Genomic DNA, 16,192 nt, shown 5'->3' on the forward strand with positions numbered 1-16,192 from the left:
ACGGATTCCCCACTGAGCAGGCAAACTCCAACAGAGCCTGTCCCATGTGGAATGCACCCAACTAGTTTGTTAGGACTGAGTTTCCTGCCCTGACAAAAATGAAGGAAATATTTGAAACCTGCATAAAGACAGCTGTAGAAATCTGATAGATGTTCTAACTCTTCCCTACGCCAACCAAAACACGTTTTTTGCTGAAGTTAGCATTCAACCATGCCCCTTAAAGCCACCCCACTGCCTGGCACATTGTTGCCATACCACACCAATTTTCTACTCTAGGTGTGCGCAAGGGTGGCCCCGAATTTTCTAGAATTCTAGCAATGACCCTGTAATACAGACTACCATTCTAAGGCTCACATGCCCATTTTCTCTGCAAGGCTTACAATTTACGATGGTTAAAATATATAGCCTTCTACACCAGTGCTGCTGAAAACTATAAGGTCCTCCTGGTGCACACAATCATATTTAAAATTACCACCATGAGGATTGACAACCAAGTACAGTACACACAAAACGTAGCTCGGCATTGCCAGACTGCTGCAACATAAAAACAGCAATAAAGAGCTTACAACAGCCTTCTACAGAGATACGGTTATATGGAATAGCAAGTGGAATGGCATGAGTGACCAAACTTAACAGAATTTAAGCTCTTAAAGGATATTGGTGGCAGCATCAACATGTAAGCTGGAGTTTAAACTAGGGTTGTCCCGATACCGATACTGAGCATTTGTGCGAGTACTTGTACTCGTGCAAATGAACCCGATGCTCCCTCCCCCCCCCCCCCCCGGCGAGAGTGGCCCGCAGCTCCGCTTCCTCCTCCATGCTAACACTCCCCCTGCATCTCCAAGTGTCGGCCTTCTGATTCGCTCCGGTGTCCCATACCGCACTCGTTAATTGGCTACGAGGCGGCACACACCTGGCGGTGATTGGTTGCAGTCACCAGTCTTCCTGGTGATTGGTTACTTGTGAACCAAGCCTTTCACAGAGCACCCCCCCCCCCAAATAACAGTCATGTTTTTGAGTGAAGCCTCGTTCTTGTGGCGCGACCACCAATCAGTAGCTGTGTCCCGGAAGGGGCGGGGTTCTAGCCATAGCAAGGCTCGGTACACAGTACCGGTGTGTAGAGAAAGATGAGCGCGGCAAAGAGAATAAAGCGGGAGGCGGAGGAGCCACGGGAGGATAGGAGAGGTGAGGGCGGCCTGCACTACTGGGGGGCAGTGTGTGCCATATCACGGGGGGGGGGGCGGCCTACAGTGTGCTCCATATCATGGAGATATGTTGTGTACATGGAGGAGGGGTGCACGTTGTTTATACCGGCCCTCAATGCTTTATGGAGGCTCCTTACCCTCACTGTGCTTCTGTGTGAGAGGTCAGGATCTATTTTTAGATCCTGCTCTGAACTGTTGGATCTATTTTTAGATCCTGCTCTGAACTGTTGGATCTATTTTTAGATCCTGCTCTGAACTGTTGGATCTATTTTTAGATCCTGCTCTGAACTGTTGGATCTATTTTTAGATCCTGCTCTGAACTGTTGGATCTATTTTTAGATCCTGCTCTGAACTGTTGGATCTATTTTTAGATCCTGCTCTGAACTGTTGGATCTATTTTTAGATCCTGCTCTGAACTGTTGGATCTATTTTTAGATCCTGCTCTGAACTGTTGGATCTATTTTTAGATCCTGCTCTGAACTGTTGGATCTATTTTTAGATCCTGCTCTGAACTGTTGGATCTATTTTTAGATCCTGCTCTGAACTGTTGGATCTATTTTTAGATCCTGCTCTGAACTGTTGGATCTATTTTTAGATCCTGCTCTGAACTGTTGGATCTATTTTTAGATCCTGCTCTGAACTGTTGGATCTATTTTTAGATCCTGCTCTGAACTGTTGGATCTATTTTTAGATCCTGCTCTGAACTGTTGGATCTATTTTTAGATCAGCTGGCTGAGCTCGGAGCTGTTTCAGGTTCTGGAAGAATCCCAACCATATTGTTGGGATCTACCCAGCTTCCTGATTGGCAAATGGCTCCAGATCCCATAACACAACTAAGAGCTGAAGCCGGCTGCACCCATCTCTCCAGCCCCATGCTGCAGTGAGTGCTAGAGGGGCAGAGCAGAAGGCTGATTATCAACAGTCACGAGGGACATGGCTTCATTTAGGGAAGTGGCTGCATTTTTTTTTTAAAGTATCGGTAATCGGAAAGTACATGAAAAAAAGTATCGGTACTGGTACTCGGTCCTAAAAAAGTGGCATCGGGACAACCCTAGTTTAAACCTTTACAGTGAGTGGTCGACTTTGAAGTAGAAGTCAATGGATGCCTTCTGTATGTAAAAGTAATGTTGCCCCCCCCCCCCCCCCCATGTCCCAGGGGTTACCTATCCCCACAGGGTGCTCGACATCGATAGTGGGCGCCAGCATGGAGAGTGGCAGGAGATCAAATATTTAGTCTCCGATCTCCTCTGCGAAAGGATGAATCTAGAAGCCTTCAGGTCCGAGCCCTTCCAGGTACAGAGCTGTCAATCTTCAGCCACATTGGCCAGGGAAGAAGCTGATTGAGAACAGTCTGCTTCAACTGAAAACTGGTGTGACATTAGCGGTCCAATAGAACCCCGATGTCTCTCTCAAGAGAACCCGTCAACCACACTATGCCAACACACACACAAAGCTTACAAAGTCCCCTTTTAGTAAAAAAAAAAAAAAAAAAACACACGCATTTTCACCATTTCCCAGGTACATGCACAGACAAACCCAAATGTGCGCATTGTGTGCTAATGCATACAGAAAATCAAAGTGTCACACATTAGGCATTGTTCGATTCAAAAGAGTGATAACATTTCTAGGACAATCAGTCACCGTTAACTCTCAGCCGATTGGCTGAGAAAGGCTTTTAACGCGTTACTTCTAGACAATTTTGCATGCCATCGTTTTTGCCATTTCATGGACCCTCAACTTTTACAAAGCGGCAAGATTTTGTTTGTGTGCACTAAAAATGTATACTTTTTTTAGAATATAATATTAGCCGATTAGGATCATGGGTATGCATGTGGTATAGTTGGAGCAGGAGAGTTTTGTAGCAGAACTGTATAAATACACCAATGGGGGGTGAGAAGAGGAAGAAGAGTGGGAATAAAAAGCTTAAAAAAAAAGTCCATCCAGGACATGATGGAAAGATCCAAAAGACCTCAAGGCAGTTGATGCCCAGAAATTAGTGGCTCTGGAATAGAAGGTCAACCTTTCAAAGGGAGAGGACAGGTCAAGCATAATGACGAGGCTTTAGATTCTAAATTCAGAAGTCTATGCCAACTTTTATAAGGGCACCTTCAGTGGAATGCCTGCGACAGAATCTAGGTCACATCCTGATCCATCTCTGTAGTGGTATTCATTGTTTGCACCTCTTTTCTGGCTCTAGCAAAAACTAAGAAAAGCAGAAACATGTGTACTACAGTACTCCGACTGTCCTGAGGTCATCCATAGAGCAGAGGAAAGTTAGTCTTGAGGATATTTCCATCGGAAAATACTACATGCTGCAAGTCTGGTGTTCACAGCACGGAGCCAACTGCACAGCAGGACAACACACTGACACACAAAACAGACATTTACACATTCACTATAAAAAACACAAGTTGCCCATTATAAAAGATATGAAACAAATCTTTTGTGCAAGCTTTTCTATGCATTTAACGATCAACGCCAAAAGTGTGCCGAAAGAGTGTCCTTTAATTTTTTTTATGAATGAGCCATTTTAGTAAAGTTAACAGACCCTTCTTTCAAATTAAATATTTAAACACTTTGATCTTTATCAGGATTAGCTTATATTCATTCCAGTTACAAACAACCCCATCATAGTCTGTGCCCATGTACATCATGTGGACTAACAACATAGCTCACAAAGAAAACTGAAACATAAGGCCCCGTTCACATCTCAGCAGAGCCATTATCAGGCGCATTACGAGCATTTAAAGCGGTTCTCCGCCCTAAAGTGAAGTCGCGCTGATCGGCACCCTCCCCCCCCTCCGGTGTCACATTTGACACCTTTCAGGGGGGAGGGGGGTGCAGATACCTGTCTAAAGACAGGTATTTGCACCCACTTCCGGCCCGGAATTCACGGGCAAAAGACGGGCATTGCGTCACATCCCATCGCCCCCCCCCCCCCGTTGTGTGCTGGAAACACTCGGCTCCCAGCACACAGCGGGAGCCAATCGGCGGGCGCAGCGCGACTCGCGCATTGCGCCGTAGGGAACCGGGCAGTGAAGCCAGAGCGCTTCACTTCCTGGTTCCCTCAGCGTGGATGGCTTTAAGAGTACTGCCAGCATTTTACATGTGTATTCACTCAGGTGTTTTTATTTTAACCAATAGAAAACACTAGGGGGAAGAAATTAGGGGTGGAAAGCTGCCGTTCGCCAGAAACTATGTAAAAATGCTCATGAAAAAACCTGGAAAAGGGCTCATGTTGAGCGTTTTTCAGTCATTCCCATTGAAGGGGACCAATCTGCCTAAAAAGAAAGTCATGTACTTTTCTAGAGTGAGTGAAAAATGTATATAGCGCTACACATGTGAACTGAATCGCCTCTGGGCGACAATGTTTTGCTAAAAGCTTAGACGTGAACAAGAGCCATTGTATGGGATTTGGTTTGTTGAGCGTATTTGGGTGTGAACGGGGGCCTTAAGCAAGCCAAATTTCTTGTTCCCCTGGTGCAGACCTGATCAAAAGATATGCCAAGGACACTCGGGCACACACAGTGGCGAAGATTTAAATCTTTAAAAAAAATCTCAAGGACAAAATCTAAATGGCCAAAAGTAGGACTGGTTTCAGTTTACGGGCAAATATACACAACTTGCGTATGTTTAAGTGTTTCTGGAACCTCTTTTATATATAGACAACTTGTACCTTACATTAAACTTACTAAAATTAGAAGATAAAACCAAATGGTGTTTAGGAAATGAAAATGCATGCAAAACACCAAAGAAAGTGATGTACATAAAACAGACACCAATCCATCACATCAAGGCAGCATATTTTCATTCTGTTGGAAGCCATTCCATGAGGCGTGAAGTTATGGTACACTAAATGTACACACAGACAGTGACCCCAAATTGTTCATAATTAAATGGAAGATAATGACAAATAGCATTGCATGTGTAACATGTGTTGATGCATGAGAGCGAGTGTAGATCACCTGAGCCAACACTGAACATAAAACAGGAAATGCCAACCTAAACAAAATGTTTGACAAGACCATCAAGGGATCTCTTAAACTGCACCATGTGTGGTTTGGCGTATGGCAGAAAGTTTGGTATAAATAAAAAGGTTGCTCAAGAAGGCGCCAAAATAACCTGCCTGACCAGACCTCTGTCTTGGTCATTAAAGGGGGTGTAAAAGATTTTCTAAATATGTTCCTTTAAGATAGTGCATTGTTGGTTCACTTACCTTTGCCTTTGATTTCCCTTCTAATTTTTATTTTTTGGTCTGAATTTCTTACTTCCTATTTCTCCTCAGTAAGCTTACCCCATCATCTGAGCTGTTCTGGCTGGGGGTTAGTCAGCGAGAACCAACAATGCACTAGGAACCCATTTTAGAAAAAAAAAAAACCTTTACAACCTCCTTTAAGTATTCTGCCGATTACTAGAAAACCCCCAACAGTCACCTAGGCTGCATGTATCTCTTGGTACCCATTTGTTGCAGCTTCCTGCATCCTCTCTGGTCACCTATAAAAAGAGCTGCAATAGCAGCACCTTGCAATCTCAATGTACATTTTTACTCTTCAATCTTTTGAACTATCAAAACTATGTAGCAGAAGCTCCATCCAAAGGATCCGCTACATTTGTATCTAGTCAGATAGGCTTTTACAACAAAACTGCTGGCAGAACTAGAAAAAATGATTCAATAAGATGTATGCCAGCTATACTCTTGCCATTTCTGCAAAATTATGTCAATGGACACAAGCAGGCATTAATCTAGAAGAAATAAGAATTAATTCAATTAAAGAAGACCTCATCTGACTTCCCATAGATAAGCCCATGTTCAATGTGTAGAGTGCTCCCTCCCTTCCATAAACATGCATGCTTAGGTCCAACAACCTGAACATGCATGCTTAAAAATAGTGTTTCTAAACCCTCAGTAAAATCAGTCTGCATATGCAGTAAATCATGCTGGTTATACTCACTGTAGAACCTAAGGGGTAATCCTCTGCATTGTGAAAAAAGGCAGTTTGATTCAGTTTTCTCTGATCCTCCCATTTTGCTGTCCCCAATCCACCTGCTGATAGTACAGAGCTGTAGGAAGCACTCTGCACATGCTCAGTTTGGTGTGTATTGCAAGTTTTTTTTTTGGGGGGGGGGGTGCATGTGATCAGCACAGGGCCAATCAGCACTGTCCAGACAAAGTCAGGGGTCATGAAACATCATAGGTCGGTCAGAAAAAAAAAAAAAAAAAAAAAACTCCTACAAGCTTTAACCAGTGCTTAGCCAGACACTGGTAGAAGTCACAAGACTGCTATATACTGCTGATGAGAAAAAAAGTATTTAGCAGTTTAGAATTAGTAATATTGCATTTCCATGTACTGCGGGAGAACAGATATAGTAAATGCAGGGTCCTGGGTATTGCAACACTGAGGCTGGGTTCACATTTGTCCGGCTGCGGTTTTGTTCACTGGTTTAGGTGCAAATTGTTACCTGAAATTGCACATAAACTGCACCCAAAAAAAAAAAAAGCACAGGACCCCATTTCAAACTGCACCACGGCCACCCCAGACATTTTTGTGAACGCGCTCTATTGAAAGCCATGTTAAACGGCATCCAGTTTGCATATACTGTATGTGAACCCAGACTGACTATTAAGAAAATATTGGGATAACCGTAAAGGTGCGACCATCCCTGTAAGGCCTGGGATCACACGGCCAATAAAATTAGGCCAATGCTTCAATTTAGATCAACCCAATATTTTTTTTTTTTTTTTTTTTTTAAAGTGATAGACAAAGATATCAAATATTGTGTAATCCCAACATAAAAATCACCACTAGCAGAGTACATCGATTACCCAAAAAAACATCGTCTGAGTAAAATCTCCTTTATCAGATTAGGGCATTCTAGGGGCGGAGAATATACTGTCTACATTGGCATGCCCAGGGCAACATTACCTAAATTTGCCAAAGATGGAACACGTAAACCTATACTTGGATAAGAGTCACTGACAATTAGTAGAGAAGCAGCATGCACTTAAAATAAAGCTTGATAATCATGCAGAGCTTAACAGGCATCATGTATGGCAATATGTTGCACACAAAAGATTATTGCATTTTATTATGGAATCAATTAAAATATTCAGGCATAAGGGTGGAGGTTTGTCAAGGGAATGACGACTTTTCATTGCCAGCATCCTTCAAAACATAAGGCTTTCATTCAAACATATTACATATCTGACACTTGTGTGAGCAGTAACCTGCTATAGAGCTTTCAATGCCATCTGTTTAGCTTTGCCTATTGCAATCTAAACACTCGCAAGTCTGGTCTGTATCAAGGGGATCTGCTTATTGGAAGATTTAGCCATACACGGTTATGACCAAATCATAAAGATCAGTGTGTGGACTTTTAAACAGCACCGTGGCAAGAAAAAAATATGAACCCAATAAATTTAACTGGTTTCCTGCAGTAATTTGCCCAAAAATATGACCTGATCCTCATCCAAGTTACAATAGACAAACACAATGGGGGTTATTTACGAAAGGCAAGCACAATTTGCACTACAAGTGCACTTGGAAGTGCAGTCGCTGTAGATCTGAGGGGGACATGCAGGGGGGGGGGGCGGCAGCATTTTAGCTGATTGGATGATAAAATCAGAGCTTCCCCTCATTTCAGATCTTTCTCTCAGATCTACAGCGACTGCACTTCCACTTGTAGTGCAAAGTGGATTTGCCTTTAGTAAATAACCCCCCCTTCCTGTTCAAAGACATGTATGGTAGACTCATTGACACAGATGTTTGCAAGTTCCAGTGATGTCTTCAAGCCTTTAGCGGTTACTTGTGTATTCTTTAACTCAATAAGTACTCTGGCGCCCACTTCTAGAAAGAGTAGCCACAGTACTAAAAAGTCTCCATTTATAGAGAATTTATCTGTCGGCTGATAGATGCCTAAAACAGATTGCTTTGAATCCCTTGCCAGGCTTATGCAGATAAACTACTCGATTGAATGTCTTCAGAAAGCCAATTTCTGCGAGGCCATGTTCAAATTAGCCAATGCTTCTTATGAACAGCAATCTTAAAATGTTTGAGCCTTTTATCAGCCAAAGTAGCTCTAAACCCCCACCTCCAACCTCATTTCATTAATTGGACTCTAGATGTGCAAACTACCGACTCCAATTAGTTTTCATTGAAGTAATTAGTCTATGGGATCACTTATTTTCTGATTTTTCATGTGATTGCCAGTGGCTATAGCTACTAGAAATAAATCGCTGTTCTCCCAGTAGAGAGATCACCATTTAGGTGCAGAAAAAGTTCATTCCAAGTGTTTCACATAATTTTTCTTACCACTGCAATTCTCCTTCCTGACGGTTTTCGCCATCATACTCATTAACAGTAAGAAGGAAAAAAAAGCACACAACACTTGTGCTAAACACAATCTGACTACATGCCATCCGAATTGCGGGTGGAAAAATGGCAATTTGTGCGACTGCCTTATAACTCTGCATTTGTGTTTTCAACTTTGTAGATCTACCATGGCTTTCAGGAGATTTTTGCCAACCCCGTTTAGGCCCCTTTCACACTTGTGCGACTTCGAAGTCCAGCAATTCATGGCTGCGATTTCAATGAATGCCCTGGTAATTGGCATCAAATTGGACCAAAGTAGTGCAGGGACTACTTTGAAGTTGGAATGACTTGAAGTCATACTAATATGAATGGTTGTCATTGGAAATCATGGGGAACGAATTGTCATGCTACTTTGCAGTCCCAAATCGTGGGACAAGTCGTGAAAGGGGCCTTAAGCCCATATTCCTTTTTACAGGATGGAGGAGATAGCAGGTGGCCCTGGCACACCCAAAGGCTGGTGAGAACAAAGCCAGAAACTAAGGCAGCATTTGCAAGAGCACTTAGCCACTATGCAACTCCCAATTGCAGGAATCCAATTCCTGCTGAAAGCGGATAGCTGCAGCCGCTGAGCTACATTGACAGGCGGTCGGCGGTCGCAGCCATTTGTGACTGTTTGCACAGGCAGAGATTACCTGCATTGAACACCGCTGATTGCAGCTATCTGCCAACAGTTGTCAAACCCAGCAGCAGGAATCAGATTCTTGGCATGGGTAATTTCTTGGGTACAGGTAGAGCTTTCCATTGGGGTGCTCGGGCGATAAGATGATAAATCAAGATAACCAGACTGGGTAGTATCTTATATATCCCTACTGAACGCTCTAATACTGAAATGAAAGCAGAGCAATGGTGATGAGAGGTAACTGAAGATGGGTTTTCAATACATTTCCAACATTCATGTTGGTTGCCTTACACTAGTTTTCTGAGCATGGCGCAGCAGACAGCCCAGCGCATAGAAGCGTACACTCCCCTAACTTGGCAATAGCATGCTGTAATTTGTACACTTTCCTAGGCGTAAAGATACCCTGGAAACGGCACCAATGCTTTGAAATATTACTGCATTAAAATGGTCATTATTAAAATAAAACCTAGCAAAGTTGGGCAATGTGTACCCAGCTCCCGAAAAGACACCTCCAAAGGACATGCCGATAGATATTCGTAAACCGTTACCACGTTTTACCTCTCCAACAGAATGAAATTTAGAAAAGGAAAAAAGCCAATACACACTAAAGCACACAGCCTATAACATCTACATATGGAGAATAAATCACCTCTGCTTCTCATTATAAAATAGCTCCGATGATGCGTGGCTGCAAAAAATTAATAATTTATAAGGTGAACAGCATTTACAAAGTGAAGGCCAAACACTATAAGCATACTAACTTTTAAATATTAGGTGTTTTACATATAAACTCATTCTACTGTCCAGAATTTATTTACTCTAGCCACTGAAAAAAAACACCCATGGGTGCCCAATTATGCGTGTATGTGCATAATTTATGACACTGGCTCTTTCACACCGATACGTTTTTTACACCGCGAAAAAAAAAAACCCACAGTAAAAATGTATATGCGTTTTTAATACAGGGCAGTATGAAAGGGCCTCCAACACTGACTAGGTCAGGTTTTCTAATCCTCCTCTCCAAACAGCAGACACCCAACAAAAAGGACCATCAAATACATGATCATTGTCTAATCTGGACAAAAACAGCCAGATCAGGCCTATTGGCAGCTGTCCCCCACCAGCTCTAAGCCAGAGAACTAAGCAATCAAGCGATCACTTCGTTCTCATTCTGCCATGAGCAGGGAGAAGCAACTCACCAGCTCTCTGCTCTGCCCCTCCAGCACTCACTAGAGCACTGGGCTGGGGAGTGGGAGGGTACAGCTGGCTCAGGCTCTCAGTGGCATGCTGAGAGGCTGAGCCAGCTGTCGATCAGATATCTGGGTGGATCCTGACATTGTCAGAATGCTTGCACAGCCTAGAGCCAACAATGGGCTTTATTTAGCATGCTGTTGCCCGATTCTGGGTCACAGGAGAGCACAAGTACACTCCTGTGACCAAGAGGAGAAGTATGGGCAAAAAAGCTTTGGTCATACTTTAAACACATTCTTACAAGCCATAATTATAGTATGGCAAGGCTGTGAGCAGCCGCAACAGTGGTTAGCTTGTTACTGCTTATAGCATTCTTATAAGGCTTCTTTTCACACTGAGGCGTTGGTGCTTTACCATTGTTTTGCAGAGGTTTTCGGCCGCTAGCGGGGTGCTTTTAACCCCCGCTATTGGTCGAAAAAGAGTTAAAACCACCCGTGAAGCACGGCGCTGCTGCCCATTGATTTCAGCTCCTACAGCACTGTATACACCGCTCCTACAGTGCTGCAAAGATGCGGCTGGCAGGACTTTTTTATCGTCCTGTCAGCGCACCACTCCAGTGTGATAGCCCTCAGGCTCACATTGGTGTGAGAGGAGTGCCCCTCAGGCACATTGCAGGCGCTATTTTTAGCGTTATAGCGCCTGCAAAGCACCTCAGTGTGAAAGCAGCCTAATGAACAAAGGGCTGTCTTACTGAAGGAGTTAAGGATTTTCCCATCTTGTACTGGAACAAAATGATGGTTGCTGTGGGCAATACATTGCCTCCCATAGACTGAACCCCCAAGGCAGAAATTATATGAAATAACCCCATGCTTGAACAATCAGTGTGAGCAAGGGTTGCAGAGGCATGCAAAATGTACGGTTTTGTGATCCGACACCAACCTGATCTGAGAATTCGGTCGAGCCTTTCCACACTAGGTGACTGTATCCGACCACGTGGACTTCCTGGTGAGGACACTTCTGAACTGACATCGGTGGAATCTTCCATAGTCAGGAAGAGGAGCTCCTTTACACACTTGTGACAGATGCTGTGCTGACATGGTAAAATCAAGGGATGGGTGTACAGCTCCTTGCAGGATGGACACATCAGCTCTCGCTCAATATTTCTAATCACAGCCTGGGAGAAAAAAAAAAAAAAAAAACATACAAATAAATGAACAAGGAAAAAAAAGTTGTTTTGTAGCCAAGGTTGTAGAATTGTAGTAAATGAATCACCTTCATAAAAAGGAGAAAAAGGGCACATAGTACTTAAGCTGCATAAATGTAGTCATACTAGAGCTGCACGATGCTGGCTAAAATGATAATCACAATTTTTTGCCTAGAATAAATAATTTTAACGATTAATCATGCAGCTCCAAGTCATACATACTTTTTTTTTTAATCCAATTGATGTGTGATCGAATCAAAACAATAAATCTACACAAACTGAATAGTCTTAAAAGGGTAACATATGCATTAAGGTGAAAAAAAAAAAACTTCTGGCAGTTACTCCACTTTTAGTGGAGAAGGATTAGAACGCCTGAAATGTTTGCCCCCCATTAGAGAGATTCGCTCTTTGTCCCGTTCACCTTTCGGGCAGAGGGACAGGATACCCGTCTGACACCACAAAGGGAAAGGAACCAGAGCTGAGAATCCACACACAAACCACGCAGGGGGACAGGTATCCTGCTCCCACTTCCGCGAGTCCAGGCCGTGGCCTGTGAAGTCGCTGCGGGGCTCCCCCCTCCCCCTGTTGCCCGGCCAGTAGCAGAGAGAAAAGCAGGGCCTCGTGCATGCGCATTAGGGTTCCCGGGCATGAAGCAGTAAGGCTACACTGCCAGGCTCCCTTACCCGCAATGGCGGCGGCAGCACCCAACAGCTGATGGAGACATCAGCTGCGGTGCCGACATCGATGGACTCCAGGGTAGGCAAGTGCCCTATTAAAAGCCAGCAGCTGCAGCATGTGTATCTGCTGGCTTTTAATCTTTGTTGGGCAGACCTCCGCTTTAAGCTGGTCAACTGCATCAAAGTAATCCCTCTTCTGGCCAGTCCTACATTGCTTTGCCACTGCAAATACTACAGCAGACACATTGCCAACCTGGGGGCAAACGGACACAAGGTGGGGAGAACTACTAGGTCCAGGTCTGGTCACTGACCTGTGTTGCAACAGAGACAATATATACCTGTGCACAAATCCCAATAGCTAGTACATGCATTTAACCACTTAAGGACTGCCCTGTAGAAATACGTCAGCAGAATGGCACGGACAGGCATTTTCACGTACCTGCAAGTGGCCCTTTAAATGCCTGCCATGTAGTCGCGACCCTGCCGCATTCCCAGTAAGTCGACCGCGGGGACTTCGGACTCGATCGCCGCGGGGATTCCCACGATCGTCTCACGGAAGTATAGAGCAGGGAGGTGCTTGTGTAAACAAGCATCTCCTTGCTCTGCCTAGTGAGAATGACACCGATCTCGGCTCTGTGTACTCGGAGCGGAGATCAGTGTCATGTGACAGAGCCCATCCCCTTAAATTTAGAAACACAAGGCAAGGAAAACCTAACCCCTACAGTACCCCCTAGTGGTTAACCCCTTAACAGTAACCAGTGCACTTTTATAGCACTGATCGCTGTGAAAATGACAATGGTCCCAAAAAGTGTCCGATGTGTCTGCCATAATGTCAGTCATGAAAAAAATTTTTTTTATAAAAATGTCATAAAACTATCCATTTTGTAAACACTAGAACTTTTGCGCAAACCAATTAATAAAAGCTTATTGCGATTTTAACCAAAATTATGTAGAAAAATACGTAGCGCCCTAAACTGAGAACATTTTATTTTCTTTATATATTTTTGGGGGGATATTATAGCAAAAAGAAAAAAAAAATATTGCATTTTTTTCAAATTGCTCTTTTGTTTATAGCACAAAAAATAAAAAAACCGCAGAGGTGATCAAATACCACCAAAAGAAAGCTCTATTTGTGGGGAAAAAAAATTTTTGTTTGGGAGCCACGTCGCACGACGGCGCAATTGTCAGTTAAATCGACGCAGTGCCGAATCGCAAAAAGTGGCCAGGTCTTTGACCACCCAATTGTCCGGGGCTGAAGTGGTTAAACTACCAGGTGCCAATCGGGTGTGACCATATGTTAACACTACAAATTCTGGATAAATCCTCTGCACACTGCTAAATACCCTTTACAGCAAACACTGCAATGAAAAAACAGGGATTTTTAAGTTTACACACATTACAATACAGGTTTTAGCTGACCAACTATGGCATGGGGTCCACTGTGGCATTTGCAGAGCAATGTAGGGCTGGCCAAATTGCAATATATGTGTGATCTAAAAAGCCCTGTTTTTTCATTGCATAGTTTGCAGAGGGTTCATCCAGAATGCAGGGTTACAACTTACAAACCTCCCATAGCCTATCCGAAAGTGTTGACTTTTAGTTATACTTTAATTCCAAAAATGCCATCCAAATGTGCCTTTACATACATTTTAATACAGTGAAAGAAGCTACAAGTTGCCCGTTTCAAATGCTACACAAGGCTGAGGTACCTTAGACCCCTTTCACACTGGAGCGGTTTGCAGGCATTATTGTGCCAAAAATAGCACCTGCAAACTGACCCTAAATAGCAACTGCTGTGTCCCCAGTCTGAAAGCCTGAGAGCTTTCACACTGGAGCAGTGTGCTAGCAGGACCACTCCAAAAGTCCTGCTAGCCGCATCTTTGGAGCGGTGAAAGGAGCGGTGTGTTTACCGCTCCTTCCCATTGAAAGCAATGGGAAACCGAGGCTATACTCCTCTAAAGAGGCGCATTGCCGGCGGTATTGACCCCTTTTCAGCCGCTAGCAGGGGGTTAAAACTGCACCGCTAGCGGCCGAATACTGCCGCAATTCTGACGGTATAGCTCTGCTAAAAATAGCGGCGCTATACCGCCACTGCACCTCCCACCCCAGTGTGAAAGGGGACTGAAGCTTCTTTGCAGCAGAAAAGTGTGGCAAGGGAGTAAAAAAATAAAAAAAAAAATAAAGAAATCACTCTGCTGGGTAGGATTATAGTGAACTTATTGCTTTGCCCTCTACAGGGCCGGCGCTAGGCATAGGCAAGTCAGGCGGCTGCCTAGAGCGCCAGGGTAGGGGGAGCGGCAAAATCCGGATCCCCAGCCACTCGCTGGGGATTCAGATTATTAAAGGACCTCCAGCACTGACTTTTTTTAAATACATGCTGCCTTATGGCGTCAGCCGCCAGGCTAGGGGGCGACTGCGCCTGTGAGGACATCCCGGACCACTCTGCAGAGCCGCCCTAGCAATGAGGGGAGAGAGCCAGGACAAGGAGCAGCCGACCGGAAGTGCTGCATGATCGATGGAACCGGCTGGGGCGGATGAGATGGAAGCTCTGCATACGGGCTTGCCGCGATATCCGCTCCCCCCTCCTCCTGGTCGCTCGGGGATCTCTCACAACAGAGGACAGGCAGGCAGCAGCGCCGCTCTCATGTAAAGCCATCACCCGTCGCTGGCTCAGGTATGGAAGCTCAGTGCTGCAGCCTGCTGTCACATAAAATAAAAAATGTACTCTGCTGTTTATTGGTCATTGCACTGTATACACAGGGGGGACAGATATATGTGTGGGGGGGGGTACAGATATGTGTGGGGGGGCAAGATATGCGTGTGGGAGGGGTTACAGAGGGGGACCAGATATATATGTGGGGGGGCAGATGTGCAGGGGAGTACAGATGTGTGTGGGAGGGGTTACAGAGGGGGACCAGATATGTGGGGGGGCAGACATGCAGGGGGGTACAGATATGTGTGTGGGAGGGGTTACAGAGGGGGACCAGATATATGTGGGGGGGCAGACATGCAGGGGGGTACAGATATGTGTGTGGGAGGGGTTACAGAGGGGGATCGGATATATGTGTGGGGGGGGGGGGGGGGGAACAGACGTGCAGGGGGTACAGAGAGGAAATGATAGTGTGTGGGGCGTGCAGTGGGGAACAGAGGTGTGGAAGGGGTGGTGCAGACGTGCAGGGGGGTACAGAGGGGGAACAGCTATATGTGTGTGTGGGGAGGGTGGGACAGATGTGCAGGGGGTACAGAGAGGAAATGATGTGTGTGGGGCATGCAGAGGTGTGGAGGGGGGGTGCAGAGGGGAACAGAGGTGCGGAGGGGGATGTGCAGACGTGCAGGGGGGTACAGAGGGGGAACAGCTATATATGTGTGTGTGTGTGGGGAGGGTGGGACAGATGTGCAGGGGGATACAGAGAGGAAATGATGTGTGTGGGGCATGCAGAGGGGAACAGAGGTACGGAGGGGGGGTCGCAGAGGGGAACAGAGTTGTGGAGGGGGGGTCGCAGAGGGGAACAGAGGTACGGAGGGGGGGTCGCAGAGGGGAACAGAGGTACGGAGGGGGGGTCGCAGAGGGGAACAGAGGTGCGGAGGGGGGTCGCAGAGGGGAACAGAGGTGCGGAGGGGGGTCGCAGAGGGGAACAGAGGTGCGGAGGGGGGTCGCAGAGGGGAACAGAGGTGCGGAGGGGGGTCGCAGAGGGGAACAGAGGTGCGGAGGGGGGTCGCAGAGGGGAACAGAGGTGCGGAGGGGGGTCGCAGAGGGGAACAGTTATTTAGGGTGATACATTAATGGGGTGATCTGAAGTGTGAAGGTGGAAGAATTGTGGTGATCTGAGACCTGAAAATACAGGAATTGGGGCGATCTGATGTGTGAAGGTTCAAGTCCACCTTTGTAAAAAATAAAAATAAATGCAGATCTTTTTGCAGGTACA

The 16,192-nt window shown here is 45.3% G+C and overlaps 1 protein-coding gene across 3 annotated transcripts in view; it reads right to left on the reverse strand.

Annotated features, from left to right (window-relative positions):
- Positions 1–16,192, reverse strand: part of TRIM36 (tripartite motif containing 36) — a 129,985-nt gene that overhangs the window by 36,128 nt on the left and 77,665 nt on the right. For 2 of the 3 annotated variants that reach the window (XM_040343691.1, XM_040343701.1), the window contains exons 2-3: positions 11,325–11,559; positions 9,844–9,882 (exon numbers count right to left, since the gene is read on the reverse strand). In XM_040343691.1, coding sequence (XP_040199625.1) covers positions 9,844–9,882; positions 11,325–11,559 — 274 coding nt within the window. The remainder of the gene's footprint in view (positions 1–9,843; positions 9,883–11,324; positions 11,560–16,192) is intronic. The other variant, XM_040343709.1, reaches the window with a different exon arrangement.

This window comes from Rana temporaria, chromosome 1 (genome assembly GCF_905171775.1).
Source record: "Rana temporaria chromosome 1, aRanTem1.1, whole genome shotgun sequence".
NCBI lineage: Eukaryota > Metazoa > Chordata > Amphibia > Anura > Ranidae > Rana > Rana temporaria.